This window comes from Borostomias antarcticus (assembly GCF_949987555.1).
Source record: "Borostomias antarcticus genome assembly, chromosome: 16".
NCBI lineage: Eukaryota > Metazoa > Chordata > Actinopteri > Stomiiformes > Stomiidae > Borostomias > Borostomias antarcticus.
In genome coordinates this window covers 5,845,157-5,860,971 of record NC_140249.1, presented here as the reverse complement: position 1 = coordinate 5,860,971, position 15,815 = coordinate 5,845,157, and the positions used below count along the sequence as shown (strand labels likewise).

General features: G+C 51.1%; 1 protein-coding gene across 1 annotated transcript in view; it reads left to right on the top strand.

Annotated features, from left to right (window-relative positions):
- Positions 1–15,815, top strand: part of aqr (aquarius intron-binding spliceosomal factor) — a 63,469-nt gene that overhangs the window by 38,706 nt on the left and 8,948 nt on the right. The window contains exons 27-33 of the mRNA XM_084451058.1: positions 920–1,129; positions 3,887–4,024; positions 4,191–4,262; positions 6,680–6,867; positions 7,198–7,369; positions 13,521–13,691; positions 13,839–13,870. Coding sequence (XP_084307184.1) covers positions 920–1,129; positions 3,887–4,024; positions 4,191–4,262; positions 6,680–6,867; positions 7,198–7,369; positions 13,521–13,691; positions 13,839–13,870 — 983 coding nt within the window. The remainder of the gene's footprint in view (positions 1–919; positions 1,130–3,886; positions 4,025–4,190; positions 4,263–6,679; positions 6,868–7,197; positions 7,370–13,520; positions 13,692–13,838; positions 13,871–15,815) is intronic.

Below are 15,815 nucleotides of genomic sequence, written 5' to 3'. Positions count from 1 at the left end.
GAGGCTTACTGTAAAGAACCGGTCTGAACCCTGACCCAGTCTGAATCCTGACCCAGTCTCCAGTCTGAGCCCTGACCCAGTCTGAGCCCTGACCTGGTCTGAACCCTGACCCAGTCTGAACCCTGACCCAGTCTCCAGTCTGAGCCCTGACCCAGTCTGAGCCCTGACCCAGTCTGAACCCTGACCCAGTCTCCAGTCTGAGCCCTGACCCAGTCTGAGCCCTGACCCAGTCTGAACCCTGACCCAGTCTCCAGTCTGAACCCTGACCCGGTCTGAACCCTGACCCAGTCTGAACCCTAACCCAGTCTGAACCCTGACCCAGTCTGAGCCCTGACCCGGTCTGAACGCTGACCCAGTCTGAAGCGTGCTACTGTGCATTATGTAAACAGGATGTGGTGCAGGTGAAAGCGGAGGCGATTGGCTATCCTGGGCTGGGTGGACGATAAGGTCTCTTGTTTTTTAGGACCGATCGAGGCAGATGGTTAGGGTCGGGGTTAGAGGTCAGACAGGTGGTTACGGTCAAGGTCAGAGGTCAGGCAGTAGTTAGTGACGCCAAGTAAACCCCCCAGTCCGTCCGCTGCCGGCACTCAGGGCCTGTGCTCAGGTGACGAGGTGACGTCCTCTCCTGGGGGAGTTCTGGGAGATTACAGGAGGGCTACGCAGTGGCCCAGGTTAAAACCTTCTTTAATGTGAAGCGAGAGGTCGGGGTGTGTGTGTGTGTGCCTGTGTGTGTGTGCGTGTGCGTGTGTGTGTGTGGGAGAGAGAGAGAGACCTTTGGTGTATGTGTCAGGTGATGACGTCCTCTCCTGGGGGACTTCTGTGAGGTTGTGTGGGGCTACGCAGTGGAACAGGTGTGTGTGTGTGTGTGAAATAGAGAGAGCCCCTAACCCCGGTGTGTGCGTCTGTCTGCCCGCCCCAGGTGATGTCTCGCTGGGAGGAGTACATGAGCAAGGTCAGGCCCAAGCAGAGCCGCGCGGTGGAGGCGTCGGCCGTGGCGACCCACTTCCCCTTCCACAAGTACTTCTCCAACGCGCCGCAGCCCGTGTTCAGGGGCCGCGCGTACGAGGAGGACATGGACATCGCCGAGGGCTGCTACCGACACATCAGGAAGATCTTCACCCAGCTGGAGGTTTGCAGGACACACACACACACATAGAGATGTGGACACACCCATACACACACAGACGTGGACACACACACACATGCACACAGGCGTGGACGCACACGCACACAGGCGTGGACACACACACACACACACATACCCCAAGAAGATTTTCACCCAGCTGGAGGTAAGCAGGTCACTAGTGAACACACACACCCACAGGAATGGACACACACACGCATCAAGGAAATCATCCAGCTACACTCACAAACTTTCTCTGTGTCAGCAGTTTTAGAGTCCCTCTCAGGCTATTTTGTGCTTTGCTGAGGTCAGCCTGTGCTGAACATCATTGTAGCAAATGACAGCTACAAAGGAAATAAGTCTCAGACTTTATTGTGTGTGTATTCCTCAACCACACGATACATTACAGTCAATTTAGCAGACGCTTTTATCCAAAATGACTTTTCATTCATTCAAGCTTTATTTTCACTCAAAATTACACTGAGTGGTTATACTCACTTGCAGTGTCACTGTGTAATTACATAGCATTAATCGACATCAATAAACAATATTACATAAACAAGAATAAACACAATTACATAAACAAGAATCGGGTAACAATTCAGAAAAATGTGAAACACTTACAAACTGCTTGCATTTAACATGGGTAGCGTAGAACTCGCAAGTGCATCTCCTTTCTAAACGGCTGACTAAGCGTAATCTGGCGCTGAAGTCGAGGAGACTGTTGGACAGGAGCTGAAGAAGCGTGCGTGCGTTTCCCCTGAGACGTCACGGCCGCCGAACGTTCGCACGCACCGAGAGAAGCGCCGAGCGCAGACAGGAGGGGAAAGGACACGCTTTTATGTCCCCCATCTCCATCTCTCACTCTGTTTATGAGCTGCTCGACGTGAGGGTCAGAATTACATGATGATTGGTGACATCCCCCCCCCTCCTCCCCCCCCCCCTTCCTCCCCCTCACCCCCCCCCCCCCCCCTCACCCAGCCCGACCCTGCTGGCGGTGTATCAAGACCCTGCTGTCTCCCAAGATGCAGAGGGAAAGATTAGATGCATCTGGCACGCTCTCTGCATTCTACACACGCACACACACACACACACACACACACACACACCCCTCAAGATGCACCACTCTCCCTCTCGGGCCCGTGGTCTTATAGGGATGAGAGCAACATGACAGATTTATGGGACTGCCATGGTGGCCTCAGAGACGCAATAAGGACGTTATTGGCTGAAAGGTAATATCCCAACACGTATGTGATATCCCCACACGCGTGTAATATCCCCACACGCATGTTGGCCTTCATTTATCTGGTGCCCTGATATCTCTGCATCAGAGAGAGACACTGCACTCCCTGTGCTGCCCCAGACCACCCACATGCTACCTAACGCTGACCAGACAGACAGACAGGTAGACAGACAGACAAACAAACAGGTAGATAGGCAGGCAGACAGACACACGAGCAGGTAGACAGACAGGCAGACAGACAGACACAAAAGCAAGTAGACAGACAGGCAGGCAGACAGACACAAAAGCAAGTAGACAGACAGACAGGCAGGCAGACAGACAGAGACTCGGTGTGACTGCAGTGCTCCACTAGACCCAGCCTGTCTGTCGCTCCTCTGCTCTTCCTCTTGTCTCTCTCTCTCCATCGTTCCCTCTCTCCATCTCTCTCTCTTCTGTCAATCCCCACAGGAAGACACAGCAGCTTGATTTCACCCTTTAAGCACCCGGGAGCCAGGCGGGGTTAAAAATAGCCCTCATCAATATTGGATGTTTTGATGGGTTTAATATTAATGTTAAAATAGTCACGTCAATAATTGATGTCCCACGGCCCTTGGAGACCCCTCCCTCCATCCCCCCCCCCCCCCCCCCCCCCCAATCGCCTCTGAACCACCAGCGTGGTCTCCTTAAAATAGCTGGCCAGCAGCTCTCTAAGACCTACATCTTCAAGCCGCTAGTCTCCGCCCCCGAAACAAACCGTCCCAGCCTCCCTCTCGTACGCAGGGAAGCCGTGTAAGAGAATCTGTGGCGGAGTGCTCCGCGCGCTCCTATTGAACAGCAACCCACACCCGCTTAAAACGCCTCCCGGGGCAGCCCTGGACGGGGATAGTGTGATCGGAGATGGCAGCAAAGCAGGATATTCCGGGGCCATTATAGCATTGTGTTTCACTACTAGTGGGTGTGTGTGTGTGTGTGTGTGTGTGTGTGTGTGTGTGTGTGTGTGTGTGGTGGGGGGGGGGGAAGGGGGGTTCTCACAGGAGCTGTTGTGAGTCGGGTGTCAGAGTAAAGGTTCTGTGCTTAGTGTTGTTTCTCCCGTGACCTCTGTCAACGGTTCCTCTATGATCCCCGTGTTCTACGTTCTAGCTGCTGGGGTTCTCGCTAATGTCCTGTCCTGGTGTCAAGGGGGTGAAGAGTGCGCTTCAAACAGCTGTATAGAATCAACCAGCTATGTAGGCTGAGCCCACCAAACATATAAGGATCTCAAAAAGAGAGATGGGCAGCACAACCCACAAATAAATGCAAAAAACAAAACAAAAACGGTTACACATATCTGTATATATGCGTGCCAAATATTAAAAACAAGTAGAAAAGTAAGTAATCAGTTTTTTTGCATTTATTTGTGGGTTGTGCTACCCATTTCTCTTTTTAATGTCCTGTCCTGTCAAGCATAAGCCGGTTGACCCATGACCCTGTTAACCTTCCTGTTTGACCTCTTACCTTCCTGTTTAACCTCTGACCTCTAACCCTGCTCCCCGTTCCATCAGGAGTTCCGGGCATTCGAGCTGCTCAGGAGCGGGCTGGATCGCTCCAAGTACCTGCTGGTGAAGGAGGCCAAGATCATCGCCATGACCTGCACCCACGCCGCACTCAAACGCCACGACCTGGTGGAGCTTGGCTTCAAGGTACCATACGGGGTCACACGGCTGAACAACGCACACACACACACACACACACACACACACACACACACACACACACACACACACACCCCTGGTCCTGAGACTCTCACTCTTCATTTACGCTGACAGAAACATTCAACGTGTCCTCTGGTCTCGTGTGTTTCTCTAGTATGACAACATCCTGATGGAGGAAGCAGCTCAGATCCTGGAGATCGAGACCTTCATCCCTCTGCTGCTGCAGGTAACCTCCAACCTGCGATCTACGACCGTAATACCAGCTGAACACCACCACCAAGCAAGCTTTACAGGACTAGTACACTCCAGGGAGAATACTAGTACACTCACAGGACTAGTACACTCCAGGAAGAATAGTGGACACCTTGGCAGTGCGCCCATTCAGGCCTAAACTAGCCTGACACAGACTGAGTTGCCATTTCGTTTCATTATTCATTCATTATTCAGTCTGAACGAACTGCAGCCGTTTTCTGAGGTGGGCGTTGCCAAAGGAGTCCTCGGTGATTAGTTAATTCCCTAACCAATCACGCCGTGCAGTTCAATTCCATTGTTACATTCAAAGGACACTGATTGGCCTGGTTGGAATTCAAACCGAGAGATCACTCAGGGCGAGAGCCTTCAGAATCAGAATTTGTTTATTGCCATGCAGTTTTTCAACATAGTAGGAATGTGCTTTTGGTCGTGGTGCATAACATGAAGACAACATGGGACAGGGTGCAGGACGAGACAGGACAGTGCAAAGCGCAAGTACAAAATGCTAGTGCAAAAAAGGATAAGCTAAGAAAAAGAACATTGTACAAAAAGTAGGGTGTGGTCTAGCAGTGTATATACAGTGAATGTGCAGACCAGACCCTGAATCACAATTTGAAAATGTTGACTCTGAGGCTGGAACCAGGCAAGGTCTAAACCCACAACAAGGTGAGTACATGAGCAGAGCTCTGTCAGTCAGATGTTTATATGTATGATGTGTCCCATACAGACTAATGGTACTGGCGAGCTAAGGCCTAATAGCCTTCGATGGCACTAACGTCTGTTGACACACAAGACCATTAAGCACAAGACCATTAGGCACAAGACCATTAAGCACATGCCCAGCAACGACCTCGCCACTCTCTCTACCTCAACCAAACAGTAGTAGCTAAGGGCATATTCACATATGTTAGTGCGCACCATTGATTCGCACCAAAAGCGAAAGTGATACATTGTTTAATTTCTCAGCTACTGCGGTTTGCTTTCACACAGCACAGCTCTTTACTCTGGTCCAAATGCAGCACCACAAGTCACATGAAAAGGCTCAGTGCTGTCATTGGTCAATATCTTTCTGGGGGCGGGTGCAAGAGCGTCATGAAAAACTCCCGGGAAGAACGAATTTATAATGGTTTATAAGCTAGTTGCGGCGGTCCGAGGTGGCGCGCTTTCACACCATAACTGGTGCACACAAGAATTCGGTTGAAACCGCTCCGAGACCACCCCTTCTGGAGGGTCTCGGTGCGGCTGTTTTGGTGCGCACCTGAGTGCGATTGCTGTGTTCATACAGGCCTAAACGAAGCGCTCTCGGGCCCAAAGCTCGTTTGGTGCGCACTAGTCTGACTCAACGGATGTAGGTTTTGGCAATAAACCTTGTCATTCGTTGTCACACTGCCCAATCAGTGACGAGACTGGCGACGCAAATTAATCTGATTCGGGCTGAGAGATTCTCAGCACCAATCAGATTCGATCCAGACTATTTAACAAGAGCACCGTCGCTGCGTCCGGGGCTGGCTCCGCCCAAGACGACTGTGATTGGTTTAAAGAAATACTGCTTTTTTTACACCCCTATTGCAGAATGGTAATATGTCCAGCCAGACCTGTCTCCGGCGCTGGCACAGCGTAAACGAAGTGTGGAGATAGGTCTGGCTATGAGAGACTAGGTGCGCACTAACTAGTGTCTGTGTGCATACACCCTAATGTTCTCTCGCTGTCGTAATCATGCTCTAAGCAGGCCTTAACGAGGAGCCTTAACGAGGAGCCTTAACGAGGAGTCTTAACGAGAAGCCTACTCCGCCGCCCTTTGCCTCCTCACGGGTGATTGGATCAGGCTTGACGTATGAGTGTCGTTTACATCGGTTTTCTCTGGGGTCACGCTACAATCGGACCCTGCCTCTAATCAGCATCTACAGTCACCCAGGCACATTCTCTCTCTCTCTCTCTGTCTCTCTCTCTCTACGTATATCTATACGTGTAGTTGTATAGTATAGATGGTGTAGCTGCCTGAGACACAGCTGGGCTAGCAACCAGGCCTGGTAGGAGGAGAGGGCAGCGTGAGAAACAGATGCTGTGTGAAAGTGTCACTGATGAGGTGTTTGAAATGCAAAGCAACTGAAATATCCTCTTTTGAGGGAGGGAGGGAAGGAGGGAGGGAAGGAGGAAGGAGGGATATTGAGAGTGTGTGTGTGTGTGTGGGGGGGGGGGGGGGGGGGTTGGTAGAGTGAAGCAGCAGTCTCTCTACTAGCCTGTACTCAGAACTAGACCCCCCCATGGCCAGCTGTGCTAGCTGGGACAGTGGCCAGTGATTACAATTCATCATATACAATATATCTCTCATCATATGAGAGATATGTAGGACTTATACCTATCTCTCCCCTCGCCTGCCCCCCTCCTCAGAACCCGGAGGACGGGTACAGCCGTCTCAAACGCTGGATCATGATTGGAGACCACCACCAGCTGCCCCCGGTCATCAAGAACATGGCCTTCCAGAAGTACTCCAACATGGAGCAGTCTCTCTTCACGCGCTTCGTACGGCTCGGGGTGCCCACCGTCGACCTGGACGCCCAGGGGCGCGCCCGTGCCAGGTACCGTAGCAGCTAGCATCTACGCTAACGTTTGCTAGCATGTCTCTGTATGCTAACCTCCCATCTCTACGCTAACACATGTTAGCATGTATCTGTATGCTAACCTCCTGTCTCTATGCTAATAAGTGCTAGCATGTATGCTAACCTCCTGTCTCTATACTAACACGTGCTAGCATGTATGTTGACCTCTTGTCTCTATGCTAACACAATCTAGCATGTATCTGTAGTCTGTATACTAACACATACTAGCATGCATCTTTACTCAGTATGATAACACATGCTAGCATGTATCTGCATGCTAACCTCCTCTCTCTCTGGCTCTCTCCCTAGCCTGTGTAACCTGTATAACTGGCGCTACAAGCAGCTGGGCAACCTGCCCCACGTCCAGCTCCTGCCCCAGTTCCAGGCCCCCAATCCTGGCCTCACCTTCGACTTCCAGCTGGTCAACGTTGAGGACTTCAACGGGGTGGGGGAGTCTGAGCCCAACCCTTACTTCTACCAGGTCAGTGGTACACACACACACACACACACACACACACACACACTTTTCACTAGAGAGCAGTCACGCCTCAGTCTTACCTCAGTCGTTTGGAGCACTTGTAAGAATCATAGCACATTTTTAGGCACATACACACACACACATACACAGACTTTGTTCACCACAGTAAATTCACTCACTCTCTCCTACTGTACCTGTTCACACACCGGTTCTGTACGAAGGCAGGCTCATTCATTTTTAACCCTAATGTTACGGCCACAAGTCCATATGATATATTCATTAGGGACTAGTGCACCGCTAAGGCACATGGCCCAGGAAGACAATGTGACCTTGGCCTTGAGACGAGCAGCGCTGCCCTTCAGTATAGAGACTTCCCTAGATTCTGTTCCTCCTCGATGATTGTAGTCATACACAGGTCTCCTTTTAACACCGTCAAACAAATAAACTCAACTAAGCACTCAAGACGTGTAGTGTGTGTGTGTGTGTGTGTGTGCGCGGGTGTGCGTGTGTGCGCGTGTGAGTGATGAGTGAGAGGGAGTGCTGTGTGTGCGCATGTATGTGTTTGTGAGAGAGAGAGAGAGGGAGAGAGAGAGAGAAGTATGTGTTTGTGAGGGTGTGTGTGTGCATGTGTGTTTGTGAGAGAGAGAGAGCGTGTGTGTGTGTGTGTGTGTGTGTGTGTGTGGCTCTTATGAAGCTGCTCATTGTTGGTAAATGAGGAGCATGTGTCTAAGACATCATGTGTATCTCGGTACATCGGGTCACATGATCCTCTCTCCGTTCGCCTGTTGCCATTTCCAGGCATCCCAAGGGAAGAGCCCATATCTCCAAATACCCTCCACACACACACACACACACACACACGAGAATCAGAGGGGGTTGAATTGGACACTGGAGAGGCAATAGAGTCCACTGTTTGGTGAACGCCTGTCACAGCTGTGCAAACACAGCCCCGACCCCATCAAACACGCGCACACACACACACACACACACACACAGGCCGTTGGGCACCAGCAACAGAAGAGCAAGCCAGCAACCATCTATCCGCTGTCTGCTTTGGATCGTCTCATCTGCTAAAGCACACTGACATTAGCAGCCACTCTGCCCCAGCTCGCTGCTAAACCCGTCCCCCCCTCCACACACACACACACCCTCCACAGCTCAGTGTTATCCCCCCCCCCCCCCTCCCCCATACAGCTCACTAGTACCACCTCCCCTCATTGATCTCTGATGGCTCGTGAAAACGCTAATGTGTCCCCCGCCTCATCTCCTGTAGCTACAACATGGCTTTCTCCACACACCCAGCCTCATTCACCCTAATGTAACCCTAACCTACTAAAGGCTCCACACATACCCAGCCTTATTCACACCCCCCCCCCGATATAACCCTGTCTTTCTATAGGCTCCACAGACTCGTCATGCAGAGCTGATGCTCTGAGACGCGTGTGCTTGATGGGACCCCCTGCTGACATTACACTGATTAGACGGGGGCTTTGGTGCTTTCAGTCTCTCCGTTTCTCTCCATTTCCATATTTCTCTCGTTTTCCACCCTCTCCATCTCCCCCTCCCTCTCTCTCTCTGTCTCTCTCTCCCCTCCCTCTTTCTCCATCTCTCTCCCCCTCCCTCTCTCTCTCTTGCTCCCTCTCCATTTATCTCACCCTCTCTCTCTTTTGTCCCCCATCTCTCTCCATATCTCTCTCATCTCTCTCTCTCCCTCTCCATCCATCTCTCTCTCTCTCTCTCTCTCTATCCATCTCTCTCTCTCTCTCTCTTTCACTCCATCTCTCTCTTTCTCCTCATGTCCTGGGCTGTTTAACTCAAACTGGGGGGGCAGAGGCAGCTACGTTGTCATGGTTACTAGGAGGATATGTGTGGTGTCATCAGATCACACAGAGTAACGAGACCCATAGGCTCAGCTGCCAACAGCATGCCGTGTGTGTGTGTGTGTGTGTGTGTGTGTGTGTGTGTGTGTGTGTGTGTGTGTGTGTGTGTGTCAGGGTTTCCGTTAGAGAAAATCGGTACCGGTCAATGTGTCCGGGAAGATTAGACTTTTCCGGACAAACTGGAGAAATTCCGGTCATTATATTATAATATAATATTAGGCCTATTATAGGTGCCATTTATTGTCCTATTTCGCATCCGTATGATTAAATGTGTGATAGGCTGTCATGATTCCATGCGCTAGGCCTATATGTAATTGCACAGCCACAAAAATAGTCACCTTTGAATTGCGACTGTAGGCTAGAACATGAATGTTTTTTTCAATTGCATGAATCGGAATTGAGGATGTAGGCTTATTGGTTTGGGATTCGCGACAGTAGCCTAATATGTGTTTACTAATTTCTCTTTCCAGTTTTAGCCTACCCTTTTTATCAATAAAACAGCGTCATTATAACCACGGACATCGCAGTAGGCTATGAGGATGAGGAGGACATAACTCTTGAGAAACAACTGATAGGCGGGCTGGGCTCAATAAAGAAATGCCACAATGCATGTCTAGATATATCACGTTTTTATTTAAAAGTGCAAGATGTTAGGCAACATGTAGGCCTCTTAGGCCTCTTAAGGCTTCTCATAGCATTTTAATTTAAGGCCTACGGCTGCGCTGATTGGAATTCATAGGCTAGGCCTATAGTCTAATTTCGGCCTTTTATCAGATAGGCTAAAATAGAACAAAACTCTGAAAATAAATATAGCCTACTTAAATAAAGTGTAAGAACTTACAACGTGCATAGGCTAATTTCCATTTGATATTAATAGGCATTTCCATTTTCGCCTCAAGCTCCGTACCTCGATCAGGCTCCCTCTCGCTTGCTATGGTGGCCTGCTAGCCTATAGGCAGGTTTATCTATGGTGGCCTGCTAGCCTATAGGCAGGTTTATCTATGGTGGCCTGCTAGCCTATAGGCAGGTTTATCTATGGTGGCCCGCTAGCCTATAGGCAGGTTTATCTATGGTGGCCCGCTAGCCTATAGGCAGGTTTATCTATAGTGGCCTGCTAGCCTATAGGCAGGTTTATCTATGGTGGCCCGCTAGCCTATAGGCAGGTTTATCTATGGTGGCCCGCTAGCCTATAGGCAGGTTTATCTATGGTGGCCTGCTAGCCTATAGGCAGGTTTATCTATGGTGGCCCGCTAGCCTATAGGCAGGTTTATCTATGGTGGCCCGCTAGCCTATAGGCAGGTTTATCTATGGTGGCCCGCTAGCCTATAGGCAGGTTTATCTATGGTGGCCCGCTAGCCTATAGGCAGGTTTATCTATGGTGGCCCGCTAGCCTATAGGCAGGTTTATCTATGGTGGCCTGCTAGCCTATAGGCAGGTTTATCTATGGTGGCCTGCTAGCCTATAGGCAGGTTTATCTATGGTGGCCCGCTAGCCTATAGGCAGGTTTATCTTACGGCTGTTTTTTCATCGCATAGGCCTACTAGCCAATAGCCTACACATTAACAGAACAAAATTAATTGGCCTATTTGTTTTTTTTATATTCAAAAGGAATCATAATATATGATTTAATTCTAGCCTATTGTAGGCCTAATACAATTAGGGGGAATTATTTTGTCCGGACATTATGACCAGAGGGATTTTAATATATCGGACTACAACAGATTTTTCCGGACAAAAACCGGTAATTATCGGCTAACGGAAACCCTGGTGTGTGTGTGTGTGTGTGTGTGTGTGTGTGTGTGTGTGTGTGTGTGTGTGTGTGTGTGTGTGTGTGTGTGTGTGTGTGTGTGTGTGTGTGTGTGTGTGTGTGTGTGTGTGTGTGTGTGTGTGTGTGTGTGTGTGTGTGTGTGTGAGAGTGCGTGTGATCCTGTGTCTAGTATGTGTTCTCATGTAGGCCATGTGTGTACATGTCTGTATATAGGACCACGCGTCTGAATGATCTGAGCAATCCGAGGTGCGTCTCTCATGGCCTGGTGAGTAACAGAGGCTGCCCAGGGTCGGGGTGTGGCTCCAGGGCCTGGTGAGTAACAGAGGCTGCCCAGGGTGGTGGTGTGGCTCCAGGGCCTGGTGAGGAACAGAGGCTGCCCAGGGTGGTGGTGTGGCTCCAGGGCCTGGTGAGGAGCAGAGGCTGCCCAGGGTGGTGGTGTGGCTCCAGGGCCTGGTGAGGAACAGAGGCTGCCCAGGGTGGTGGTGTGGCTCCAGGGCCTGGTGAGGAACAGAGGCTGCCCAGGGTCGGGGTGTGGCTCCAGGGCCTAGTGAAGAACAGAGGCTGCCCAGGGTCGTGGTGTGGCTCCAGGGCCTGGGGAGGAACAGAGGCTGCCCAGGGTCGTTGTGTGGCTCCAGGGCCGGCTCTCTAACAGAGCCCCAGGCTCCGGCAGCCCCTCCACCAGGCCTGGAGCACAGACTGCAGCCTTAACCTGCGTGAATCATGCCTACTGTTGGCCGTTTTTAATTAAGTCCTGCCAACATTCGGAGGACATCATTCTCTTCTGTAGTCCTGGATCCTCTGGAGAGAGGGAGAGGGAGGGAGTGGGAGGGATGGGACGGAGAAAGAGAGAGGAAGGGAGAGAGAGAGATGAGTGGGAGAGAGAGAGAGGGAGAGGGGTGGGAGAGAGAGGGAGAGAGAGAGAGGAAAGGAGAGCCATTATTTCTTTCATAAGTTTAGCAGACGTTAACAAGGAGGAGGAAGAAGAAGAATTGAAGAATGAATCCTTCATCTCTTCTCTGTAGTGCTTCTTGCGATCGGGATCTGACTTTGAACCAGAAAAAAGCGATTAGTCTTCAGCGGAAATCCTCGCAGTTAGATTGCTGATTAAAACCTAAATTCATAACATTATGTGATCCGTCTCGTAGTGTTGGTGGAGAGACTGGATGTGCCGCTCACTCATTCCTCTCACTCACCAACCAATTTTCATTTGTTCAGAATCAAAATCAGCTCATCGCCAGGCTCTGTCGTTTTTACACACACTAGGGATTTGTTCTGGTCAGTTAGTGCATAACACTGATGGGTGGACAACATTAGACGGGGCTGGAGGACTAGACATTAGACAAAATACATTACATCACATTACAGTCATTTAGCAGACGCTTTTATCCAAAGCGACTTACAATAATTGCATTTAACGTAGGAAAAGCCAAAGTACTACTACTTGCCAGAACTCACAAGTGTATCTCCTTTCTTAAACAAGTGACTAAGAGCACAATCTATTATATTTTTGCCTACTATATATCTCCTCCCTTGTGCGTTTTCTGCATGAGAGAAAGGGACACAGTTCCAGCAGATCAGAACCCTTCTGTCCCAGAGTAGCTGGAACAGGCCTCGCCCCGGCCGGGGGGGCACGTACGGAGCAGCGGGCGTGGTGCCGCGTCTCTTCACCTGATTGCTGGTGCTGTTATGGAGCTTAGCGAGTCAGAAGAGGAGTTAATTCCAGCCCAAATCAAGCGGTTAGTCACGTATGAATGAGTGGGTTGGTACCTGGCTGGTACCTGGCTGGAAGCTCACATCAGCCTGGAGAGAGAGAGAGAGAGGGAGGGAGAGGGAGGGAGATGGTGTGAGGGAGGGAGAGAGAGAGGGAGAGAGAGATGGTGTGAGGGAGAGAGGGAGATGGTGTGTGGGAGGGAGGGAGAGAGAGAGATGGTGGGAGGGAACAAGAGAGAGAGAGATGGTGTGTGGGAGGGAGGGAGGGAGGGAGAGAGATGGTGGGAGGGAACTAAAGAGAGAGAGATGGTGTGAGGGAGGGAGGGAGGGAGGGAGAGAGATGGTGGGAGGGAACGAAAGAGAGAGAGATGGTGTGAGGGAGGGAGGGAGGGAGGGAGGGAGAGAGATGGTGGGAGGGAACGAGAGAGAGAGGTGTGAGGGAGAGAGAGGGAGATGGTGTGAGGGAGGGAAGGAGAGAGAGAGAGAGAGAAAGAGAGAGAGGCAGGTGGAGGTGTGCAGTCCGTGGTCCACAGCTGGTGTGTTCAGGCAGTATGACCTGTATCTGGGACACAAAGGTGACCACCAGCCAGGTGACTGACTGCACACTGGCACTGTTTGGCACAGTGGCAGCATTTGGATATTAACACTCACAAAAACAGGCATGTGACATATCCCTCTCTCTCTCTCCCTCTCTCTCTCTCTCTCTCTCTCTCTCTCTCTCTCTCTCTCTCCCCCTCCTTCTCTCTCTCTCCCCCCCCCCCCTTCTCTCTCTCTCTCTCTCTCTCTCTCTCTGTAGAACCTGGCGGAGGCGGAGTTCTCCGTGGCTCTCTTCATGTACATGCGTCTGCTGGGTTACCCCGGCGACCGCATCAGCATCCTCACCACCTACAACGGCCAGAAGCACCTGATCAGAGACGTGATCAACCAGCGATGCGCCGGAAACCCCTTCTTCGGACAGCCCAACAAGGTGACGACGCACACACACTCTCTCACACACACACACACACACACACACATAATGCATACACACTCACGTACCACATAGATGTGACCAACTCTGACAGGTGCATGTACTCACATTTGTAAACCCCCACACTTGTCTCCTGTTGGGAAGACGTCTGAGCTTCCTGCTAAGCTGTGTTGTCGGTCTCCAGTGTGTCCTGCTGTCTGTCTGTCTCCATTTTCTACTGCCTTCAGTCTTCCTCCTCTCCTTCCCTCTCTCCCTCCTTCCTTCCCTCCACAGCACACACCCTCCACTTCCACTATCCCACCCGTTCTCGTTCTCTCTCTCTACCCCCCCACTCCCCCCCCTCCTCTCTCTCTCTCTCCCTCCTTCCCCCCTCCCTCTCTCTCTCCCTACCTGTCTCTCTCTCTCCTGACCTCCTTCTCTCGAAGGTGGGGGGAGGGAGACAGAGTGGAGGGAGGGATGGAGAGAGAGAGAGAGAGACGGGGCAGGGAGAGTTGGGAAGCAGAAAGGTCATGTTGGCTAGAGCTCCTCTGACAGCGTGTCACAACGACTAAAACCAAGATAATGTTATTAGCTCACCCTGTCCTCTGTGACAACAGTAATTATCCACACACACACACACACACACACACACACACACACACACACACACACACACACACACACAGAAAGCAGACTCAATCTCACTCATACACTGGCGGCTCTAGAGTCTAGGGCCTAGCTCGCAATCTCCGTTCTAGTTCATCCCAAAGGTGTTGGATGGGGTTGAGGTCAGGGCTTTGTGTGGGCCGGTCAAATTCTTCCACACCAACCTCACCCAACCATGCCTTTATGGACCTTGTTTTGCGCACTGGTTCACAGTCATGCTGGAACAGAAAAGGGCCTTAACTGGATTTAGATATCATATCAGATATTATATATCATGGAAGCTCCAGTAGGTGTAATGTGTAGGCGTCCCTTTTGTCCATATATAATGTATCTTTTACATACTGATGAATCTGTAATAAGGATTTTAGTTTGATGTGTAGTTACCATGGTAAGAGGCCCCTGGGATATGTCCACTCCTTAAACACCGCGGCCATTAGCCGTGCTTAACCCTGCCCCCCGTCCCCCTCCCCCCCTCCAACCCCCCGCTTTCCGACTAGGTAAAAAGGTCACTTTGTTAATGTAGAATCACATTAAGGCAAACTGAATTTACAGCTGTACCCACCTCCACCCCCGCGCGCCCACTCTGTCCCCTGGGGGGGGTAGATTACACTGCCTGTGGAATTCTATCAATGTCAGTGTGATAAGGTTAATCAGCCTCTACCTAGTTAGTATTCTCTACTGCAGGGGGGGGGGGGGGCTGTGGGGGGGCAGAGCCTGAGCCAATCTCACAGCACTCCCTCTCTATCCATCACTTATCTTCTCTCTCTCTCTCTTTCTCTTCCCCCTGTCTCTCATCCCTCTCTCTCTCTCCTCTCCCCCCTCCCTCTCCCCCCCCCCCTCTCTCTCTCCCTCCTCCCCTACCCTCCCCCCCCTCCCCTGGAACAGAGAGGAAGAAAGAGCAAAGGGGGGGGGGGTCTGACAACACTCAGCTTAGCCCTAGGAGCCCAGGGAAAAATGATAATACAATAACCTCTGTACCTCGAAGCATGCTGGTCATGAACAATATGAACTAGCATGGAGAGAGAGGAGAAGAGAGAGAGAGAGAGAGAGAGAGAGAGAGGAGAAGACGGACTGAGAGAGAGAGAGAGGAGAAGAGAGAGGGAGAGAGAGAGAGAGAGGAGAAGACGGACTGAGAGAGAGGAGGAAGACGACTGAGAGAGAGGGAGAGGAGAAGACGGACTGAGAGAGAGGAGAGGAGAAGACGGACTGAGAGAGAGAGAGAGGAGAAGACGGACTGAGAGAGAGGGAGAGGAGAAGACGGACTGAGAGAGAGAGAGAGGAGAAGACGGACTGAGAGAGGGAGAGAGAGGAGAAGACGGACTGAGAGAGAGGGAGAGGAGAAGACGGACTGAGAGAGAGAGAGGAGAAGACGGACTGAGAGAGAGAGAGAGAGGAGAAGACGGACTGAGAGAGAGAGAGAGGAGAAGACGGACTGAGAGAGAGAGAGGAGAAGACGGACAGAGAGAGAGAGAGGAG